General features: G+C 44.8%; 2 protein-coding genes across 7 annotated transcripts in view; one reads left to right on the top strand and one right to left on the bottom strand.

The window, feature by feature from the left end:
- FAM118B (family with sequence similarity 118 member B) overlaps nt 1-9,376 on the bottom strand; it is a 51,844-nt gene extending 42,468 nt beyond the window's left edge. For 5 of the 6 annotated variants that reach the window (XM_082340580.1, XM_082340586.1, XM_082340587.1 and 2 more), the window contains exon 1: nt 9,234-9,376. The gene's annotated coding sequence lies outside the window, so the exon portion shown is untranslated. Of the gene's footprint in view, nt 1-8,244; nt 8,575-9,233 lie in introns of those variants that run through there. The other variant, XM_082340581.1, reaches the window with a different exon arrangement.
- A 39-nt stretch (nt 9,377-9,415) lies between these two features.
- On the top strand, nt 9,416-18,081 carry RPUSD4 (RNA pseudouridine synthase D4). The gene is made up of 7 exons (XM_082340579.1): nt 9,416-9,616; nt 9,997-10,162; nt 11,435-11,636; nt 14,669-14,762; nt 14,837-14,981; nt 16,974-17,071; nt 17,546-18,081. Exons 1-7 carry the CDS (start codon nt 9,431-9,433, stop codon nt 17,783-17,785), a joined length of 1,131 nt encoding a protein of 376 aa, XP_082196705.1. The 5' UTR covers nt 9,416-9,430; the 3' UTR covers nt 17,786-18,081.
- Nucleotides 18,082-21,940: the final 3,859 nt, after the last annotated feature.

The raw sequence follows: 21,940 nt of genomic DNA, 5'->3' as shown, positions 1-21,940 counted from the left end.
GATGAGAGAAAAACAGGTTAGGGAGACCTAAAAACATACTTTCGTAAAGAGCGAAGGAGGTCAATGCAAGACTGAGGAGTCACAGGGAGAGACAAGAGGGCTGGATGGCCTGGGCCCCGAGGTGGGGACAATGCATGGGGGCGGAGGGAGTGGGGAAAGCACTTCTGCTTTCTGCGAAAACGAACAGGTTGCGTGTAGGCACCGGGAATACGTTTAGGGTACAGCGAAGTAGAAAGAACAAGTGCTCCCATTTGGTTCTGTGGAGAAAAGCAGTTTTCAGGAGGAACTCTTGGAGCAAGTGTTAAGCATCCTGGTTTCATGTTGACATCAATTCAAAACAACTGTATTCTTAAGAGTTTGCCCCTGCTTTTACACCACACGTTTTCTTATACGTAAATCCCCTTCGGGGTTTGTTTTTTTTTTTTTAACTTTTCTTCCTTCATTTACCTTAGTGTCTTAGTAAAATTAACTTTTTAAAATATTAAGTACTTGTGGATTCACGCAAAGAGCAGCAGAGCATGTTTCTAGAGCAGAAGAAAGAGAGAAGCAGTGCATTGCAGTGACTGAGGCCAGTGGGCAAGTTGGGGTGATGGGGGAACCGGGAGGAAGTGAGGAGAGGGCTGGACCCTCCAGGTCCCCGTGGACATGCGTTAGTGGGGTCTACAGAGCTGTGGTGAAACGCTAAGTTCTTATCGCATTCATTCTGGCAATAGATCTCAAACCTGCTCCAATGTGGAGAGCAGGAAACTGAAAACTATAATGGGCTCTCATTAAAGCTGTCATATCCATATGACAAGAATGGATATTATGAAAAATGATCAAAGGAAAAGAAAAGATCGGGAGAAAGATCACAAGAATCATAGAAGAAAATGTCCCAGGATTGAAGGACATGAATTTCCAGAATGAAAGGGTCCACTGAGCACTCAGAATAGTCGATGATGAAATACCTGCACCAGGGTACATCATCATGAAACTCCAGACCACCAGGGAGAGAGAGAATATCCTCAAACTTCCAGTGAGGGAGAAAAGAAAAACCAAACCAACAAAACAAGGTTTCGTAGAAAAGGTGTGAACCACCACACCTCCAGGACACTTACAGACACCGGGAAGTACAACGAGGGCTTCAAAACTCTGAGGGAAAATTATTTCTAACCTGGGACTCGATTACACTTCCAAACTATCAAACAAGTTTGTGGGCAAAATAAAGTCTTTCAGATACTTCTTGGCATGTAAGATGTGAGCCAAGAAATGGGATGGCATGGGGGCCAGCCCAGGAGGAGAGTAAAGGTCAGTTCCTGAACGATACTGACAGGAAGCAGTAAAGGCAGGAGGAAGCTGATGCGGGGCTCCAATAAAAAATGGAAGTGATACATTTGAGCCCAGAGATAACGTTACTGATATGAATGGGATTAATACATTAGAGCATTTGGGAAAAAATTAACATAGGTAAGTGAAATAACCAGGCAAAGGTGAACCTACACACAGGGAACAGCAACGCAGGATCACCTGGCTCAACCAACGGTGGACGACATTGGGCAGAGGTATAAATACAGGAGTGTCTGCCGGGCGGGAGGGAGGGAGGGAGACTGATTCCTGGGCCCTAACTCAGCATTCACTGAATCAAAATTTCTAGAGGAGTGATCTGTAGCTTTAAAAGTACCTCAGGTGATTCTTATCATCAAGCAAGTTGGGGAAATGCTGACTAGTACTTTGGAGTCAGTAAACAGAGTGGATTTGGTTTTCTGAGTCAGTTAACAGTGCAGCTCTCTTTATAACAGCTAGTGTAAGTCATTTTCATTAAGCCAACAATATCATTAGAGCAAACACAGCATATTCCAATCACTAACAATTAATACACACATACACACACACACACACCCCCACCCACCCAATCCACATCTTTTTATATGGTCAATTAATCTATGACAAAGAAGGTAAGAATACACAATGGGGAAAAGACAGTCTTGTCAATAAATGTGTGGGGAAAACTGGACCGCTACCTGCAAAAGACTGAAAGTGGGCCACTTTCTTACACCATATACAAAAATAAACTCAAAATGGATTAAAGAGTTAAATGTAAGACCTGAAACCAAAAGCTCCTAGAAGAAAACATAGGCAGTACACTCTATGACCTTGGTCTTAGCAATTTTTTTTGGATCTGTCTCCTCAGGCAAGGGAAACAAAAGCAAAATAAACAAATGTAACTACAGTACATCAAACTAAAAAAAAGCCTTTGCACAGTGAAGGAAACGATCAACAAAACAAAAAGGCAGCCTATGAATAGGAGAAGACATTTGCAAACAACATCAGGTAAGGGGTTAATACCCAAAATATACAAAGAATTCATACAACATCAAAAACAAACAAACAACCTGATTAAAAAATGGGCAAAGGACCTGAATAGACATTCTTCCAAGAAGATATACAAATGGCCAACAGGCACATGAAAAGATGCTCAACATCACTAATCATCAGGGAAATGTAAATCAAAACCACAATGATATACCATCTCATACCTGTCAGAACAGCTATCATCAAAAAGTCAAGAAGTAGCAAGTGTCTTTATGGTGAGAATGAGAGAAAAGGGAACTCTCGTGCACTGTTGGTAGGATTGTAAACTGGTGCAGCTACTACAGAAAATTGTACAGAGATTCCTCAAAAAATTAAAAACAGAATTGCCATATGATCCAGTGATTTCACTTCTGGGTATTTACTCAAAGAAAAAACACAAATTCGAAAAGACACATGCACACCAGTGTTCACTGCAGCATTATTTACAATAGCCAAAATATGGAAGCAAACTAAGTGTCCACCGATAGATGAATGGATAAAGAAGATACACACACACACACACACACACACACACACACACACACACACACACAGGAATATTACTCAGCCATAACAAAAAAGAAATCATGCCACTTATAATAACATGGATGGATCTAGAGAGTATTACGCTAAGTAAATAAATCAGAGAAAGACAAATACCATATGATCTCACTTACATGTGCAATCTAAAAAAACAAAACAAAATGAAAACAGACTCACAGATACAGAGAACAACAGGTGGTTGCCAGAGGGGAGGGGGGGTGGAGGTGGGGGAGAAATAGGTGAAGGGTGTTAAGAGGTACAAACATCCAGTTATAAAATAAATAAGCCACAGGGATGTAACATACAGCATAAGGAATATGGTCAATAATATTCTAATAACTTTGTATGGGGACAGATGGGTAACTAGACTTAATGCAGTGATCATTTCATAAAGTATGCAAATATCAAATCACCATGTTAGCACACCTGAAACTAACATACCACTGTATGCAAACTATATTTCAATTTAAAAAAGCCACATCTTTAACTTATTGATGAAATTTTCAAATGCTACAGAAAATAGGTTTATTCAACTTAACCAACTATCTGTTGCAAAGACCTTCTTGAATTTCTCTAGGGATCCTCATATCCTCTGGCTTTTATCAACATGGCTGAATAATCCCTCAATTTTCCATTGTCCATGTTCTGAAAACATAGTTTCCAGGTTCACCCTTCCAGTGTATATTCCTTTTCCCATAAGATACTTGGTCATCTTCATTTATATAAATGCTACAAAATACATAGCTCTTTAAGATGTTGAAAATGCTCCAATGTTGAAAATGCTCCAATGTAACATTCTTGTTTTATAATCATAAAATGCTGACTAATAATGTGAGTACCTACTACACAGTAGGAACCAGATATATTTATCTTGCTGCTCATCACAACAATCTTATCAGGTAGGTATTATTGGTTCCATTGAACATATGAAGAAACTGAGGCTGAGAAGATTAAATGCTTGTAAATAACAAAGTGTGATGCAAATCCCAGTCTTTTTTTTTTTTTAATTTATTTATTTATTTTTGGCTGTGTTGGGTCTTCTTGCTGCGCGTGGGCTTTCTCTAGTTGTGGTGCACAGGCTTCTTCTCATTGCGGTGGCTTCTCTTGTTGTGGAGCACGGGCTCTAGGCACGCGGGCTCAGTTGCTCCACGGCATGTGGGATCTTCCTGGACCAGGGCTGGAACCCGTGTCCCCTGCATTGGCAGGCGGACTCCCAACCACTGCGCCACCAGGGAAGTCCCCCCAGTTTGTTTTTGAAGCTCATGCTGTTTCTAAAATACTAAGCCTGCCTCATTTCCTGCAAGCACTGGAATTTCAGGGATCATCAGGTTGTTTACTCCACCCCCTTTTTTGGACGAGAAATTTAGGGTACAAAACTTTGAAGTGATTCCCCTAAATGGCAGAATGAAACCAAATTCCATAGCTCTTGACTCTTACTCTATTTTTATTCCACAAATCTATGCACTGATGCTATACTAGGTGCTGGACAGAGCTAGTATATATTGAGCATTAACTACGTATGGGGCTCTACAGTGCTTTAACCTGCATTAACTCAATCGATCCTCGTGGTGGTCTTAGGGTAGATATTATTCCCATTTTACAGGATAAAAAAACTAAAGTGAGAGAGATTAAGTAACTTGCACAAGGTCGCACAGCTAGCAAGTGGCAGAGCTGGATCTGAAACCCAGTCTGCATGACTCCGAAGTGCAAGCTCTTAGCATCTCCAAGGTTTACAGTCCACATTATCTCTTCTGAATGCCCATATGGTTTTAGTCTAATTAAAAGTGTACACATGATGTGTGGACCCTTCTTTCAACCTGATGATTCAAACAAATGAAGTGTTAGAAAGTGAGACCAACAGGAAAATCTGTGCACTGACTGGTTGCTTGGTGATACCAAGGAATATATTTTTTAAGGTGTGATGATGGTATTGATGTTATGTTGAAAACTAGTTCTTATCTTTGACAGATACATACTGAAGTGTTTACAGATGAAATGATTATTTCTGGGATTTGATTCAAAACCATCCGGGAGTTTGGGGTGTAGAACAAGACTGGCCCTGTGTTGGCTGGATGTATTAGAAGCTGGCTCATGGGTACATGGGGTTTATTAGAGTTTTCTCTATCATGTAAACGTTTGAAAATTTCCACAATTCAGAAAGAATGCACACAAAAAAGAAAAAGATGAGAAAAACCATGTTATTTTAACAGTATTTGGGAAACAGAAATATGAATGATTTTCCCCCACTCTACTTTTTATATTTTCACATTTTCTATATTACTTTTATAATGGAAAACATAAAATAAGCTACTTAAAGAAATTCTCCCCCCCCAAAAAAAGAAATTCCCTATCTTCTAAAAACAGGCAGAGCAAGTCTGCCCATAATCTAATGAGGTCAAAGTATCATGACGAAAGCATTTCCCACCTCTTTATCAGTTAACTACCATTCACACACTTCAAAAAAAGGCCACTTTTTAAGGACAAGTATGGTCTTTAAATATTAAACTAGCCAAGAGCATAAAGGCACATAAGGGCAAAACAAATTAGACACAGACTTAAGAAAAATAATTATGGTAACTAGACTTGTGGCGGTGATCACTTTGTAGTGTATATAAATGTTGAATTATAATGCTGTACAACTGAAACTTACATAATAATAATTTAAAAAAGAAACTGAACCCCAAAACCAGATACGGTCAAGTAAAGATGGGTTACATTTCAAGGGATAATTAATATATAACATGCTTTGGTTTAAAAAAAAAAAAAAAGACTAACTAGTGAGACAGTTCCTCTTGATAGTTAGGCAGAGTTTGGGACAAAGACTTTGAATGTGTAATGCTGACCTTCCTAATGGTCACATGGGCCACAGGACAGGGATCTCCTCGCCAGTGTATGGCCAGGTGGGGATGGGACAGCCACAGCTCCCAGGCCAGCTGTCTTCTGTGTGTCGCCGCCAGTTTTCCTCAGTGACACAACAATAATTTCCATGTGTGTCACAGTATGAAAAAAGTTCGTGAAGCAGGCATTTAAGCTAGACCTGCCCTGATCGTTGCTCAAAAGCTGAAAAAAAGTGAAACAAGGGGCAACAGTACAATGGAATCTCTTTGAAATGCTGGCATGGAAAAAAGAACTAACACACATGGTATAGGTCAATACCATTGTTTTCTAACTTTTTTTCTATCTGCACTCCTTTCCACAACCCACCTAGGAAATCTGAAGGTGTATTCCAGCAGCACTCAATGAAGTAACCTCCCAACATAAATATTAGCTCAGTGGCATAAGGTTAAATTGTGGGGACAGGATTAAAATCCTGGTTCTCTGTGCCAATGCTAAATGTACTCAAGGTAAGTCTGAAATAAATTCCACTTGTTAAGAAAGAGAAGCACTTAAGTGTCAGTGGAAAATCTTGATAGAAGCTTAGAGCTAGTAAGGATCTTCTTTTAAAAAACAATAACTGAAGCCCAAATTACTCGCTCAAGTTCACAAGCAGCTGAACTGGGACTAGTCCCCAGATCTCCCAGCTGCCGACAACTGCTCTTTCCAGGGCACCTCCAGAGAACTGCTAATTGCTTCTTTGAATCTCTCTAAAACCATAAAACAATATCCAAGTACTTCCTGCTCGTCAGGGAAACTGAATCGCTGGTTAATCTGCAACTAGCAAATCGCTGTTCAAGGAACCAGAATTTAACCTCATGCCACTAATTAACCTTAAATTTGGGATATTTAGACACAAGTTCTTTTATTAGTCCCTGTTTGTATTTATGAAATAAAAAGAAGGCTTTGTTGTTCTTGCACAGGTTAGAAAATATCCTTAAAAACAAATTATCAAGTTCTTCTTTATATGGTTATGGGGGGGGCACATATTATGATATATCAAGATCTAGGTAGATAAGCCACGTTTGTACTCTATAAGAATGAAGACACCACTAATAGAATTTCCCTCCTTACACTGAGAAAACAGTCCAGATAAGAAGAGTTCCCAACCAAAAAGAGAATATGAGATTAGTGCAGAAGTGGAAAAATGAGCTACCTAAAACAGGACCAACTGAATGAGGAAGAGAAAGGAGGCAATATATATCTTTACATAAATTCTTGCGTACTGAGAGCAACTCTATTTCAAATCAGCAAGTGCCTAGACTCAAACGATAAACATTAAGGAACCAAACTTCTGTACCCACATTGGCTAAAGCTGTACTGTGATACCAAGCAAACAAAAACTCTGAATTCTTCAAATTTCTCTTACAAAGTTTCAACAAGAAAAACCTAAAAGTTCCTTCTTCAGAAAAAAAGGGACCAGTGTTTTTATGCCTAGGCACTATAATGTGTGCCTTGGGTTAACCTGAAACCCAAGAACACAAGCTCTGTGTCACTGACAATGACATCTGAGTTGGTTCTTCGTTTTGTTTCCTGCCACAGAAGGCCAATTCTGCAGGAACAGGGGTCACTTCTTGAATGCCATTAAGGACAGGTTAAGGCAGAAGAAGGTTCCCCAGCCCCCCCCCCCAAAACCATAAAAGTCCTACACCTAAAACAGGCTTGCAATTAATATAACGATACGAATTTAAGTCCTGATGTCCAAATTTCAGACTCCCTGGAAAGGAGCCTTCACATACTAAGGTAACACGTGATGCGCGACTGCTTAGTGAAATTAGAACCTGGGTCTGGGACGTTATCAGTAAAAGGTAGTAATTCTCAACTTCTCTAGATCTGTGTCTTTCCTGGGAATTTGCAGGGGAAAAAAACAGTAGGAGAGAAGCTGTTTCTCAATCTCCCTTCGAATTCTTCACATTTATACCCCGATCACCTCTCTTATTACAGAAACATACACAGGTCTTCTTTCCCCCTCTTTACAAATACATGTACTCCTACCTCCATTCTTCAGGTCAAAAATGGACAGAAATTAGATCATTCAAAACGTTCAGACACACCTAACTCATGCCTGTGACGCACTTCAGCCAGCCAAGGGATATTTGTGAGTTCACTCGGTACCAGATGCGGGGGATAAAAAAAATGAACGCGTTCTTAAGGCACTCACAGTTCAACAGCAGCTGTCAATAGTACATCTTGACCTGTACAACTCAAAACCAATTCACACTCCAAGGACAGTACAGTGTAGGGAAAAAGACCACTGAACCAAGCACAGCCTTTCTACTGAGCACTCAGATTGCAGCGTCCTAGCTGATTTCCCAGCTACCAAAGCCTTCTCCTTTTCAATCTGTCCTGCATTCAACTGCCAGATTCATTCCCAGAATTCCATTTTTCAAGGAGTCTCTCTCCTGCTCTAGCATCTTCAAAGACTCCTCCCTACTTACCACATCTAGTTCAAAGCCTTCTTCCAGTTAAAGTCTTCTATAGGCTAGCTCCACTTACCTGTTCAACTTTATCTCATGCTCTACAGGGCTCCCTTCTGCCAATCCCTTTTAGAGGGGTAGGACGCAAACTTAATTCCACTACCTCCTCTAACTCCTCAGGCAGCCTTCATTCTAAGCAGTCTTAAAAACTGTTTCCTCTATCGTCAGCACAGTTCCGTTAATTTCCTGAGATCGCTTCAGGGCTCGGCATCAGCTCTCTTCTTAGTAAATGGCAGGTCTGTTTCCAGGTACTTTTAACATTACCATCCCAACCAGATGTTCCTCTTCCCTGCCACCCCTTAGTGAAGTCACAGGGTCTTGACTTAGTGAAGTCCCTGGCAGTTTGGGCATGGAAGTCCCAACATTGCACCTTGTAAGAGAAGGAGAGGGTCTGGAGCAAGTTACAAACCAGGGGTGGAGAAAACGAAGGAAGTGGAAAAGGGAAGGGAAGATTCCTGCTCTGTACTTTTTCTTTTCTTTGGAAGCAGTTGGGGGAGGGACGGAGGAGACGCCACGAAATGAATTCTGGAAGAAGGCAGAAGAGACTCAAGGTGCTCCCTAGGAAGAAAATATGGACCCGTGGCTAACGGAAGGGCTCCCCGTCTCCCCTGGGAGAGAAGGACTAGTTACAACGTGAAACAAAGAGGTTGGGAGTCAGGAGATGAGGGGTGGAGAGGCTTCAGAGATCCCGCATCTCCGAAGGTCGAGCGGTAAGGAAAAAAGAAAGGACGCGAGGCGTCCCTCGAGGGATTGGCCGAGCACCCGGGACGTGGTTGCCAAAAGGGACGAGGTGGGCGCCTCAGACGGCTCTGGGGCGAGTGTTCACGGGGCACGCTTCTCCCGAGCGCGGGGGCGGGGAGGTGGTTTTGAGTGGGGTCGTCTCTTAAAGGGAGAAACGGTTTCCCAAGACAGGGGTCTCCGAGAACGGAAGTCCTGGGGACGCGGAAACGTTAAAGCGTTGAGGCACCGGCATTTCCCAGCCCCAACCCGACTTCCCCACACACTCACCGCGTCTCCTCCAAGCACCACCGCTCCAGTTGCAGCTACCGGCCGGCGCAGCCGCACTTACCGCGCATCGCCCCCACGTGACTCGCCCGGGACCCCGCCCCTCCCGCCCCACGTGACCCGCAGGGCCCACCCACTCCCTCCTCCCTCCAGTCCGTCTTCTGCGCGTGGGCTTGGCTCGCACCTCCCTTCTCGGCAAGATGGCGGCTCCTAGCTGTAGTGTGCCTGGCCTCTGGGTCCGGGGTTCCTGGCAGCGTCTGGGGAATCTCTTCACTTTCGTCTCAAAGCCACTTTGTTCCGCTGCTGCTGCCTCTCGGCCCCTGGATGCCCAGCGATTAGCGGAGAGGCTTCGAGCCCAGAAACAGGAACAAAAGACGAAGAAGCCGGTGAGCCCAGAAGGACCACAACTCCCAAGAGGCAGTGCGCTCACTGGTTTCCCAGGCCGGGAGGGAGGTGGGAGGGTCCTCTGACACGTGTCAAGTAATCAATGTCGAGGACTTGTGGTGGGAGAATGGGGAGAAAGCGGAGGGGAGAGGTCGGAAGGGTGCGGTATCTTCCTGTGGGCTGGGTCTCTGGCTCCTGCCGACCCCGGCCCTAAGCACCACGTGGGTACAGGCGAGACAGACACCCACCCCTGCGCTCAAATTCCTCGGGGACGGGGCGAGTCTAATGCTAAAATACAGGCATTCCCTTCCCAAATTCTCACCCAGACTTACTGAAAGTCCTCCCCACCAGGCATTTACCGTCGCTCCTTCTCTCCCCGCAGGTGCCCACAAACCCTGTTCAGCGGAGAGTGCAAGAACTACTGCGGTTCACAGAGCAGCTGCAGCGCGTCCACCCCAACGTGCTTGCTAAGGCGCTGAGCCGAGGACTTGTCCACCAGGACAAGGACCTTGTGGTCATCAATAAGCCCTACGGTCTCCCTGTGCATGGTAAGCAGCACGTGGGGAAGGGAGGCGGGCCGCTGGCTGCTTTCTGCTACGCGTAGGGGCAACTCTAACATTACCCGGGGGGCTCTCTGAAGCCTTGCTTTCAAAGTAATTAAACTTTTGTGGGGCACTGTCCTCTGTGAGGAACCAGGAAGGACGCAGAGATAAATAAGACAGTCCCCACCTTCCAAACATCTGGCAGCCAGCAGTGATTTATGGAATTTGCTGTGTGCAGACCTCCACCGAGTGATTGCTATAGAGAAGGACAAAGGCTGTGTGGTTCCTGTCTTCAGATTATTTTCCATCAGAACTGGGAAAGAGGACATAACGTGTGTTGGTGTATACCTAACAAAACCCCAGGGTGCCTAGAACGTAATGGAAACCCTAATGTTTTTGAATAAATGTTAAATGTAGTTGTCAGAGACAGCTAGGGTGAGTCAGGAAAGACTGATAGAAAAAAATGCATTTGTGGAAAGGGTTTTGCTGGGGGAATCGGCATATTTTAGCTAGAAGAACGAATGTTTTGGGGAGAGGTATGGAGAAGGTTGTACATGAAAACAGCGAATTAAATCAGACAGTGCCAAGTGCTTTGTATGGTTTTTTTTCTCTCTTGATCCTTCCAGTAGCTTGCCTTTCCGTTCCCTGAGAGATAACTATTATCAAGATATTTACATTTTATAGATGAGAGAACTGAAAGTTGGGAAGAGTAAGTAATCTGTCCAAGGTCAATGGCTAGTTGTGAGGGTCCATAGAATGGAACCCAGGAATGTCTCACTCCAAAGCCCAGCCTCTCAGCTCTTCTGTAATGCCTCAGGAGGGCCTCATGGTCTTGCATTTCTCCCTAGGGTTTACTTGGCAAATTCTCAAGCCTTTGCTTACATAGTGAAATATCAGATCTCATCATTTTGGTTGCTAATTTTAGTATGAGTACATAAGTAGATTAAAAAAAAAAAAAAATATATATATACATATAGGTCTGAGGAGAAAGCCACATGCTCTAGGATGGTGCTTTTTAAACTTTAATATGCATATGAGTCACTTGGGCCTTTTGTTAAAATGCAGATTTTGATTAATTAGTCTGGGTTGGAGGCCTGAGATTCCTTTCTAGCAAGCTCCCTGGGCAGACTGATAACGTTGCTAGTCCCTGGACCACAATTCAGTAATAAGGCTCTAGAAAGCATTTACTGTTAATCCAGTAAGGGCTGTTGTCCCAGGTAGAGGTCTTTGGTGGGATCTTTTCCTGGCCGCTCAAACCTCTGGCTTTTTCCTTCTTAGGTGGCCCTGGGGTCCGGCTCTGCATCAGTGATGCACTGCCTGTCCTGGCGAAGATGCTTCACGGCCACAAGGCAGAGCCCTTGCATCTGTGCCATCGGCTGGACAAGGAAACTACAGGCGTAATGGTGTTGGCTTGGGAAAAAGAAGTGGCGCATCAAGTCCAAGAGTTGTTTAGAACCCGTCAGGTGACAAAGAAGTACTGGTATGAAGCCCATCGATAGCGGTCGAGGTGGTGTAGGCACCCTTCCATCTATTCATCCGTTCATACAGCAGGAACTCCTAGTAATAGAAGGCACTGTACTCGGACGTGTGGGCATATAAAAATTATAGGAAACAGGTTTAGTGCTTAGAATATTAGAGTCTGGTGGCATAGTGGTTCCTAATTAGGGCTGTACATAAAAATTATTAAAAATTAATTATATGAGTATACATGATTTCATTCCTGTGGTAAAATGTCAGACTACAAAGATAAAGCAAAAAACTCCTGGAGAATCCACTCATGCTATTATTCTAGTTTCTTCCCTTGGGGTACTTTGGTATTTATTCCTCTGGTGCTTACTCAACGTACTTACATATATGTCTTGTGTATACACTATGTGTGTATGCCTGTGTATGTCTACATACAGACGTGTGTATATATATCACACTTTACAATGTATACTGTACTTTCTTTTTCAACTTAACTCTTTGTTTTGGGGATCTTTCCATGTTAGTGCATATAGATTTACCTCAGTTTTTTTAATAGAAGAAAGATGCATGAGCAAAACTGAAACCTACTTCTGTCCCCCACCTACTCAATTTCCTTCTCCAGAAGCAGTCCCTATTATTAGTGTCTTGTGTAAACTTCCAGAGTTATATGGGGCATGTATAAGCATATTACTGTATAGCAGCATATTTTACACTACTTTGCATCTTGCTTTTTTCGCTTGGACAGTATATCTTGGAGAGCATTTTGTGTTGTACATTTAGAGCTATCTCCTTTTTAATGGCTCTGTTGTATGGATATCATAATTTCCTTATTGACGGGTGTTTAGGTACTTTCCCAATTTTCAGAGCCTATTGCAAAGAATATGTGAGTATATCCTTAGGACAGAGTCCCAGAAATGGAATTGCTGGGTTGAAGGGTACACACATTTAAAATTTGAATGGTTACTACCCAAATTGCTCTCCAAAATGGTTATGTCAGTTTTTACTCCCGCTAGGAGTGGTAAATATCTACCTCCCCTTATCCCTGACCAATGCATTTTTAAAAGGTTTGCCATTCTGATGGGTAAAAAAATATATGATATTTTATTTTCTGTTTCCATGTGTACTAGTGATGTTGACTGTTTTTGTGTGTGTGTTTATTGGCTGTTTGAGTTTCCCCTTCTGTGAACAGACTATTTTCTTTTGCCTATTTTCTGTTAGATTGTTTATTATTTTCTGTTTGATTTGTGAGTATTCGTTTTAGATTTTGCTTGTTAGTCCTTGATTTTGCAGCTGCTTTGTAATCTTGGGAGCCTTTAAAAAATCTATATGCTTGAGACCCACCCACAGAGGTTCTGATTCATAAGTCTGGTGGGTGTGGGGATTGGGCATCTATATTTTTCAAAAGCTCCACAAATGACTCTGATGTAGAATCAAGTTTAAGAATCACTGTAAGAAGAGATTACAGGTAATGGAGGAAGTTTGGCATGGTAGCTAAGAGCTCAACAAGATCTGTGTTCAACTCTCACCTGTGTCATTTACCAGAGTGGAACCTTAGGCAAATTATTGAACTTCTTTAAGCTTTGTCATCATAATGGAAAATGGGAATAATGGAGTCAATGAGAGAGTTAAGTGAGACAGTGCATGTGAAGTGTTTAACACAGTACCCACATCACAGTAAAGGCTGAAAGATGGAAAATCAAGACTATTATTATGTATACAAGTAATCAAAATGTAAGTCTATAAAAAGTGTTATTTGTGAGAATTGTCTGTAAAAGTTCAGCATCGCTCACCATTTTCTGTATCAGGCTTCGTGGAAGACTTGAAGTCAGTTAATTGGGTCTCAATGAATGAAGGGTTTGATAGATGAGGTGGAGAAACGTGTTCCAGATTGTAGGAACAGCGGACATTGTAGGAGTAAGGCCTACAGTCTGGTGTGGGACGGGGGGGCGGTGGCAGAGAGTGCTGGAAGGTTCGGCGGGAACCTGGTTACTGACAGCCTTAAATACCAGGTGCAGGAAATAGAAGTTAGAAGTAGAACATAGCAGGCAACTGATTAGCACTTGCTGGCTTAGTATGATAACAATTTGTTATATTCTAGTGATTTGTTTGAGTCTTCTTACTAGATTTGGAATTCCTTAGGAACAGGGATTTTTGTCTTGTTCATCCATCTAGAACTAGTACCTACCGAAATCAGTGTCTATTTATATTCAGTGAATATTTACTGACTGAACGTTTTTGAGCAGTAGTGTTAGGTCATTAGAAAGGGTCAACTCATAGTTACAACTCAGTGTAAGTATGATAAAATGTATCAGATAGCAGCCTAAACTGCTACCAATCTGCAGTGGGGTGTCTAGGGTGTGCAATGTTATATCTGGGCTTGTGACTCCTGGGCCAGTGATTCTGTGTTAGGCCACCAAGTACCCAGGAGAGCTGATTGACTGGAAGAGGCATGGACATAAGGACAGATTAAAGAGTCTTCTGCCTGTCTGTGGTGTGATGGAGGGAAACCTCCCACAAGAGGGACTTACTGAGCTGTGGTTGGGGTTCCTGGGACTTTTCTGAGCACAGTTCCTCCCTGTTTTATCGACCTGGCAAATAGGGCAGGAGCGGTCCTGTGAATTTTTCACTCAATTCATTCATTTATTTCATATGCAGCTCGAACTTACCGTCTTTTATTATTTAAAAAAGAAAAACAGGATACAAAACTGTATTACCCTAGTTTTACTTTAAGCTGTACATACTCATTTTTAAAGGCTGAATGAGTGACCGTGTTATTAATATAATTTTTTTCTTGTTTTTCTGTTTTGTCCCCAAATATTCTACAATCAGCACATATTAGTTTAGTTGTAAAAAAGATAGGCTTATAAGGATAGTGTCAAGCTCTCAGGCTAAGCACTATACCAAGAGATCATTTGGGACCCTCTGATCTTAAGAACCGACCACAGTAGTGCAGGAGGTCCAGAGTTAAAACCTCTAAGTAGCCGACGCAAGGAGAGCCTCACTCACCTTTGTGGCTTAAGCAAGGGTCTGTGTGTGTCCCCCCAGGGCCATCACGATGCGCGTCCCGGTGCCCTCAGCGGGAGTCGTGGACATTCCCATCATTGAGAAGGAGGCGCAGGGCCAGGAACGACACCACAAGGTGGGTGAGCGCCTCCAGAGGGGTGGGTTTGCTGCCCTTTCTTCGAAATCGTGTCTTGATTTCTTTGGCTCCAGATGACGCTGTCCCCGAGCTACTGCATGGACAATGGGAAGATAGTGAGGGTGCGGACCAGCAGGAACGCACACCTGGCTGTGACTCAGTACCGGGTGCTGAGCAGCACCCTCTCCTCCGCCCTCGTGGAGCTCCAGCCTATTACCGGTGAGGGTCCCACTGCTCTGCAGTGGGCGGAGAAGCCTCACCCAGGGCCTTGTGCTGGGCTCCGCCCCTCCCCTGAGCAGCTGGTATTCTGGGGGCTCTGGGATTGCACCAGAGCGTGCTTCCGGTGCTGATCTGAGGCTGGGAGCTTCCATAGGGATGATTGTTACAAACAGTAGGTAGCAGAAGGATACAAATAGTTTGCTTTAGGGAGACTCCTACTCTTTTTTTTTTTTTTTTTAATAAATTTACTTATTTATTTTAATTTATTTTTGGCTGAGTTGGGTCTTGCTGCACGCGGGCTTTCTCTGTTTGCAGCGAGCGGGGGCTACTCTTCGTTGCGGTGTGCGGGCTTCTCATTGCGGTGGCTTCTCTTGTTGTGGAGCACAGGCTCTAGGGGTGTGGGCTCAGTAGTTGTGGCACGTGGGCTCTAGAGCGCAGGCTCAGTAGTTGTGGCACACGGGCTTAGTTGCTCCGCGGCATGTGGGATCTTCCCAGACCAGGGCTCGAACCCGTGTCCCCTGCATTGGCAGGTGGATTCCTAACCACTGTGCTACCAGGGAAGCCCAGACTCCTACTCTTAATCAGTTTCCTGGGTGGGTGAGAAATATTCAGTTAAAATGATTGAATAAATCAATTCTTCCCTTCAAAAAATAAATAAATGGTTTGCTTACGTTTATTTAAAAATTTGCAAATTGATTCCTCAAAAAATGAAGCATAGAATTACCATATGATCCAGCAGTTCTGCTCCCTGTATATATGCAGAAGAATTGAAAACAGGGATTCAGAAAAGATATTTGTACACCGGTGTTCATAGCAGCACTATTCGCAATAGCCAAAAGGTGAAAACAACCTACATGTCCATCAACAGATGAATGGAAGAACAGAATGTGGTACCTCATGCAGTGGAATGTAATCCAGCCTTAGAAAGGAAGGAAATTCTGACACATACTGCAGCGTGGATAAACGTTAAGACATTATGCTAAATGGAACACAAAAGGACACATACTGTATGATTCCATTTATATGAGATACCTAGAGTAGTCACATTCATAGAGACAGATAGTAGAGTAATGGTTACCAGGGGCTGGAGAGAGCAGGGGGCGGGGAGTTATTGTTAACTGGGTACAGAGTTTCAGTTGGGGGCAGTGGAAGAGTTCTGGAGAGGGACTGTAGTAGTGATTGCACAACAATGTGAATGTACTCAGTGCCACCGAACTGTACTCTTAAAAATGATTAAAATGGGACTTCCCTGGTGGCGCAGTGGTTAAGAATCTGCCTGCCAATGCAGGGGACACAGGTTCAATCCCTGGTCCGGGAAGATCCCACATGCCGCAGAGCAACTAAGCCCGTGCACCACAACTACTGAGCCTGCGCTCTAGAGCCCGTGAGCCACAACTACTGAGCCTGCGAGCCACAGCTACTGAAGCCCACACATGTAGAGCCCGTGCTCCGTAACAAGAGAAGCCACCGCAATGAGAAGCCCGTGCACTGCAACGAAGAGTAGTAGCCCCTGCTCGCCGCAGCTAGAGAAAAAAGACCCAACGAAGCAACGAAGACCCAATGCAGCAACGAAGACCCAATGCAGCCAAAAATAAATAAATAAATAAATTTATATTAAAAGAAAGGCTTAAAATGGTAAATTTTATGTATATTTTGCCACAATAAAAAAAATGTACAAAGCGATACTATTTAGTGTTATACAACACAATTATTTAAAAATAAAAAAGCATGGCAATGATAGACACCGAGTTGATAGTGGTTATCTGTGGTGGAAAGGAAACTGTGATGGCAAGGGGTACTTAGAGGCTTAACAGTATTTATAATGTTTATTTCCTAATAGCTTATTGTTTGTTAGATTATTCTTTATACCTTATTGTAGTTGGGGCTTTGCCGGTTTTACTGTCCTTTGATTTAATATGATTAGAAGCAGATGCCACCAGTGGTATTGTTTCAATGGCTACTCATAAGCTTCCTCCCTCTCTTTTTTTAAAGGAATAAAGCATCAGCTTCGAGTTCACCTGTCTTTTGGGTTGGATTGCCCAGTCCTTGGTGATCACAAGTACTCAGACTGGAACAGGCTGGCCCCCCAGGTAATACACGTTTGACCCAATGTGCAACAGAATAAGGGGGAGAACTTACGCTTTCCCCTTGTTCAATCCCTGAAGTGAGTCACAGCAGAGATGTGTTGATTGTCTTCCGACACAGTACCATGCTAGTTATCTAGCTTATGGAGAAATTGAGAAGCAGTTAGGAGACTCTCTGAAGGCTCAAAGCAGGCTTTCACGCTACAGCTAAAGAGCCTTGGTGGAAACTTTGCTTGTTGCTGTTACAGCCCGTTCTCTTGGAAAGCCAGAGAACTGGCCAAGGAGAGCTTCCCTGGTGTGGTGGGTTTTCTCATACATGGGCTCCGAAGCCTTCCTAGAAATGGCCCCGAAGCAGGCTGTCCATCACTGTGTCTTCCGGGAGTTGGTGAGGGGGCCCCGTAAGTGGAGGTCTTCTGCCCCCGCACGCGGGTCCGGGAGGGGCTGTTGGCCTTGCGCTCACGAGCTGTCTCCTCTGCACAGAAGCTGTCTGCCTGCCTCCTGAAGAAGATGGGGCTGCCGCAGTCCAAGGCCCGCCACGTCCCCCTGCACCTGCACGCCCGCCAGCTGACCCTGCCTGCCCTGCAGCCCGGGAAGGAGGGCCTCAACTTGGTCTGCAAGCCTCCTCGATACTTTGTCCATTCCCTGCACCGTCTGGGCTTGAAGATGCCGAGTCGGGATCAAAATGGGGACGAGGAAGCCACACACTCAGGAGCACAGTGAAGACGGTTGGGCAGTTTGCCCTGAATTCTTCTCTCTGTTTAAGGGACTCTGCTAACTTCTCACTTGGGACAGACCCAGAAGAGCCAGGCCTGATGAGTTGAAGAAACAGCTGCTTCAGGGCTCTTACTGGGGCCTAGTGTCTGTTTCTCGACACTTTGGCCACATGCTGGAAAAGCCAGCAGGCAGTCTGCCTGCTTCAGAGTGGAAGAGAGCCCAGGACCAGGAGAACTAAAGCACAGAATCTGTGATCAGGAACTGTTTTTACCCAACAATAAAGCTCTTGGTCTGTCAGGAAAGTTCCTGTGGTTGGAAAGAACATAATGGTTGTCTAGCTCACAGAGATTCAGAAGCAGCTTCTGCTGTCCTCATGGAGCTGCAGGATCTATCAGCAAAGCCTTCCTGCTTTATTTGTTAAGTCTCAGATTTTGTAGCCAGCGATCATAGACTACAAGGATTCTCTTCAGCCTCAGCTCAGGCCCCTTACTGTGCAAGTGACCATGGGGCCTGCAAAGGGCTGTTCAGTGAGCAAGCAAAGCAGGTGTAAATGGCAGGCAGGTAACAAAAACGAGTGGAGCAAGCAGGGTGTAAGGCCGTGGTGCGGAGCACCCACATGTCTAAAGAGGGCAGTTGTTAGCTCCAGCTGAGGGTTGCTCTGTGGGAACAGATTTTCTTTTTTTTTATATTTATTTATTTGGCTATACCGGGTCTTAGTTGCGGCACACGGGATCTTTGTTACGGCATGCAGGATCTTTAGCTGTGGCATGCGAACTCTCAGTTGCAAAATGTGGGATCTAGTTCCCTGACCAAGGATAAAATCCAGGCGCACTGCATTGGGAGTTCAGAGTCTTAACCACTGGACCACCAGGGAAGTCCTAACTTTTTTCAGAGAGTCAGGAAACCCAGATATTTATGTGACATCTCCCAGTATATTGCTAACTAAATCAGAATTTTAAAAAAAAACACTTGGATAGCCAAGCAGAACATATTTGTAGGTTGGATTTGGTCTGCAGGCTGCCTGTTTGCAATCTAAAGAACGGTGTAGAAGTTTGGGGAAAGGGATCATCTTGAAAGTTCTGGATCAGTAGTTGGCATTTTAGCTCCATGTAGCATCTGTCCTTTCTAGACTAGGGGATGGCTTTGATTAATCTGTAAATACGTGGTTGTGAGGGGGCTGCCGGTTTTTTGAATCTCCTTTGTTTTGGAAGCAAGCGTGTCCTTGGGTCTCAGGAGGGAGATGCCGAGCCGAGCACCCCATGGGAGGGAGTTATCAGCCATCCCACTCAGTTGTCCAGCTGGCTCCCATCTTATTTCTTGCAACAGTACCATCTTGCAAACAAATACACCTCACGTTACTTTGGCTGAGCTGAGAAAACTCGGAGTGACAGCACAGTTGGGGAGAAGCCCCAAGAACAGTCGTTAGGTGTTCTCTCTGTGTTGATAATACAACTTTCTAAAAACCCACTTTCCTGTTTCCATAATGCCTATTACCATGCACGATGGATTGAACTTTAAAAGCTCAGATGAAATAACTGTCCAGTAAGTCCCCTACATACAAACGAGTTACGTTCTGAGAGTATGTTTGTAAGTCCAATTTGTTCGTAAGTCCAACAAAGTTAGCCTAGGTACCCAACTGACACAATCGGCTATATAGTACTGTACTGTAATAGGTTTATAACACTTTTCACACAAATAATGTATAAAAAGCAAAAAATAAAACTTTTAATCTTACAGTACCTTGAAAAGTACAGTAGTACAGTACAACAGCTGGCATATAGGGGCTGGCATCGAGTGAACAGGCAAGAAGAGTTACTGACTGGAGGAGGGAGAGGAGGTGGGAGACGGTAGAGGTGAAGGATTGTCAGCAATAGGAGATGGAGGGCAAGCTGCAGTACCAGCTACATCACCACTGCTTTTACGCTTGCTTCTGGACATCTTGAGCTTGAAATAAAGATACTGTACTACTGTACTTTATACAGTACTATACAGTGAAGTACACAGAAGCACAACCACTTACAGAGGATGCAGGCATGTGACAATGTATGCCAGACATGTGAACTAACACGTGATTGGACATGCAAACGCACGTTCGCATCTTTGAAAGTTCGCAACTTGAAGGTTTGCATGTAGGGGACTTACTGTATTTGTTTCTGTAAGGCCTAAAAATGTTGGCTGTTGTTTCTATTTCTAGTAAACCATGCTCCTCGAGATAAAGGTACAAGAACGTGACACTTAGAAAATACTGATAATTGACTTTGAATTGGGGAGGCAATTGAAGAAGACCCCTGGTTTTGTGAGTGTTTGGAGAAACCCCAGGAACCTGGGAACCGCCCCCAAAGGGACCAGGCAGTCCAGATGTAGGGCAGCCCGGGCGGCAGGCGTCGGCTGGAAGAGGTGGGTCAGCACCAGCCTGCAGCAGTCTGCTGGCGACATTCCCGACTGCTGGGCGGCTAAGGCAGGGCGCGGAGTGGCGGTGCTCTTCCCTTTCCTGTCTGTGTTTTCTTAGTCTTGCTGGGTGTAGCAGTTATCCAGGATAATCTAAGAGAACTTTTATGCCAGGTTGGCGTGGCCTGGGAAGGTGGGCTACATCCAAGGGAGGCTGGAGCGTGCCTAAAATGAAATACTGGTTAGAGCCAGTGAGAAGGTTCGATTTGGGGCTTCCCTGGTGGCGCAGTGGTTGAGAATCTGCCTGCCGATGCAGGGGACATGGGTTCGAGCCCTGGCCTGGGAAGATCCCACGTGCCACGGAGCAACTGGGCCCGTGAGCCACAACTACTGAGCCTGCGCGTCTGGAGCCTGTGCTCCGCAACAAGAGAGGCCGCGATAGTGAGAGGCCCGCGCACCGCGATCAAGAGTGGTCCCCGCTTGCCGCAACTGGAGAAAGCCCTCACAGAAACGGAGACCCAACACAGCCAAAAATAAATAAATAAATAAATAAATAAATAAAAAATAAAGGAATTCCTTTAAAAAAAAAAAGATTCTATTTGGTATTCAATCATATAATTAATAAGAAAGTAGTTTTTCATTCTTTTTATTAAAGTTCTACGTGCACGTGATTTTTTTAAAAATCAAGAACTAAAAGGCTTAGAATGAAAATCAGCGTCCCTTGCCCGTCTGGGCTTTTATTTTTAGCTTCCCCACAGATGCCCACTGTGAGCCTCTGGGAAGAGCCAGTCGCTTTGCTCGGGGGGTTGTAGGGCAGACTCACGCCAGCACTCGCTGCTGCAGGAAGCCGCTCCCCGCCTGCGACTCCCCAGGTAGGTTTTTTCCAGGCTGGGCACCCCCCAGCCTGAGCCGGCAAGCACTTTCCTCCATCATCACGCCGTACCTCGTCTGTACGTTTAGAACGCATCTCTCCTGCTCTGCCTCCTTGCTCGCTTTGATTCCGTGAACTCCTCTCGCATCTCCTCACTTGGTTTCCTTCCAGGCTCCTTGAAGGGCTCCGGCCTCGGCGCTGCGTCTGTGCATCCTGTTTGTCACCCAGGTGACCTGGCAGCAGAGCTGGACCGACGTCGGAAACCTGTGCCTGTGTGCTGATGCCTCAAATCTCTCTCTGACCTGGGTCTCTCCTGTGAGCTCCCGATCTTTGTATCCATTTGCCCGTGGTCATCACCCCTTGAGATCCCGTACCGGCCCCCCAAACCGTGCTCACTGCTCACTTTCTCCCTCCAGACCTGGCCCTCCTCCCTGCTCTTGCCTTAGTTCGATGGTATCACCCTTGTCCTGGGAATCACCCTCAACTCCTCTCTCAACACCTGTCCCCAAATCCAGTTAAGTCACCAAGTCTGCTCTCCTTCCCTCTAAACCCCTTCTCTGAATATGCACTTACGTCCTGCTTCCCGGGCGCCAGTGTCACCCTCCCCAGCCTTCCACCGCGAGGGGATAGATGGGGAAGGGGGAGTGGCAGAGCCGCTTAGAGGTAGGATAACAGGCAACCTGCTTGTTCCCCCAGAAACCAAGCTCAGGCTGTGCTGAGACCATCCTGGGCCCCTGGGCTCTGGACAGTGGAGGGCTGTTGTAACTACGACAGAACACCGCAAAACACGCCCCCATGTTTTCTCAATCGGCTGCCCTTGGCTCTCTGGGCCACCTGTAGCCAGAGCTCCCAGTAGGATATACAGACACGGCCTTCTGCCTGTGCTTGTGCGGAGCATGCCC

The sequence above is a fragment of the Balaenoptera borealis genome, assembly GCF_965194805.1.
Source record: "Balaenoptera borealis genome assembly, chromosome: 11".
In the NCBI taxonomy this organism is placed as follows: Eukaryota; Metazoa; Chordata; class Mammalia; order Artiodactyla; family Balaenopteridae; genus Balaenoptera; species Balaenoptera borealis.
Note: the sequence above shows the minus strand (reverse complement) of the source record. Positions and strands in the feature narration are given on the sequence as shown.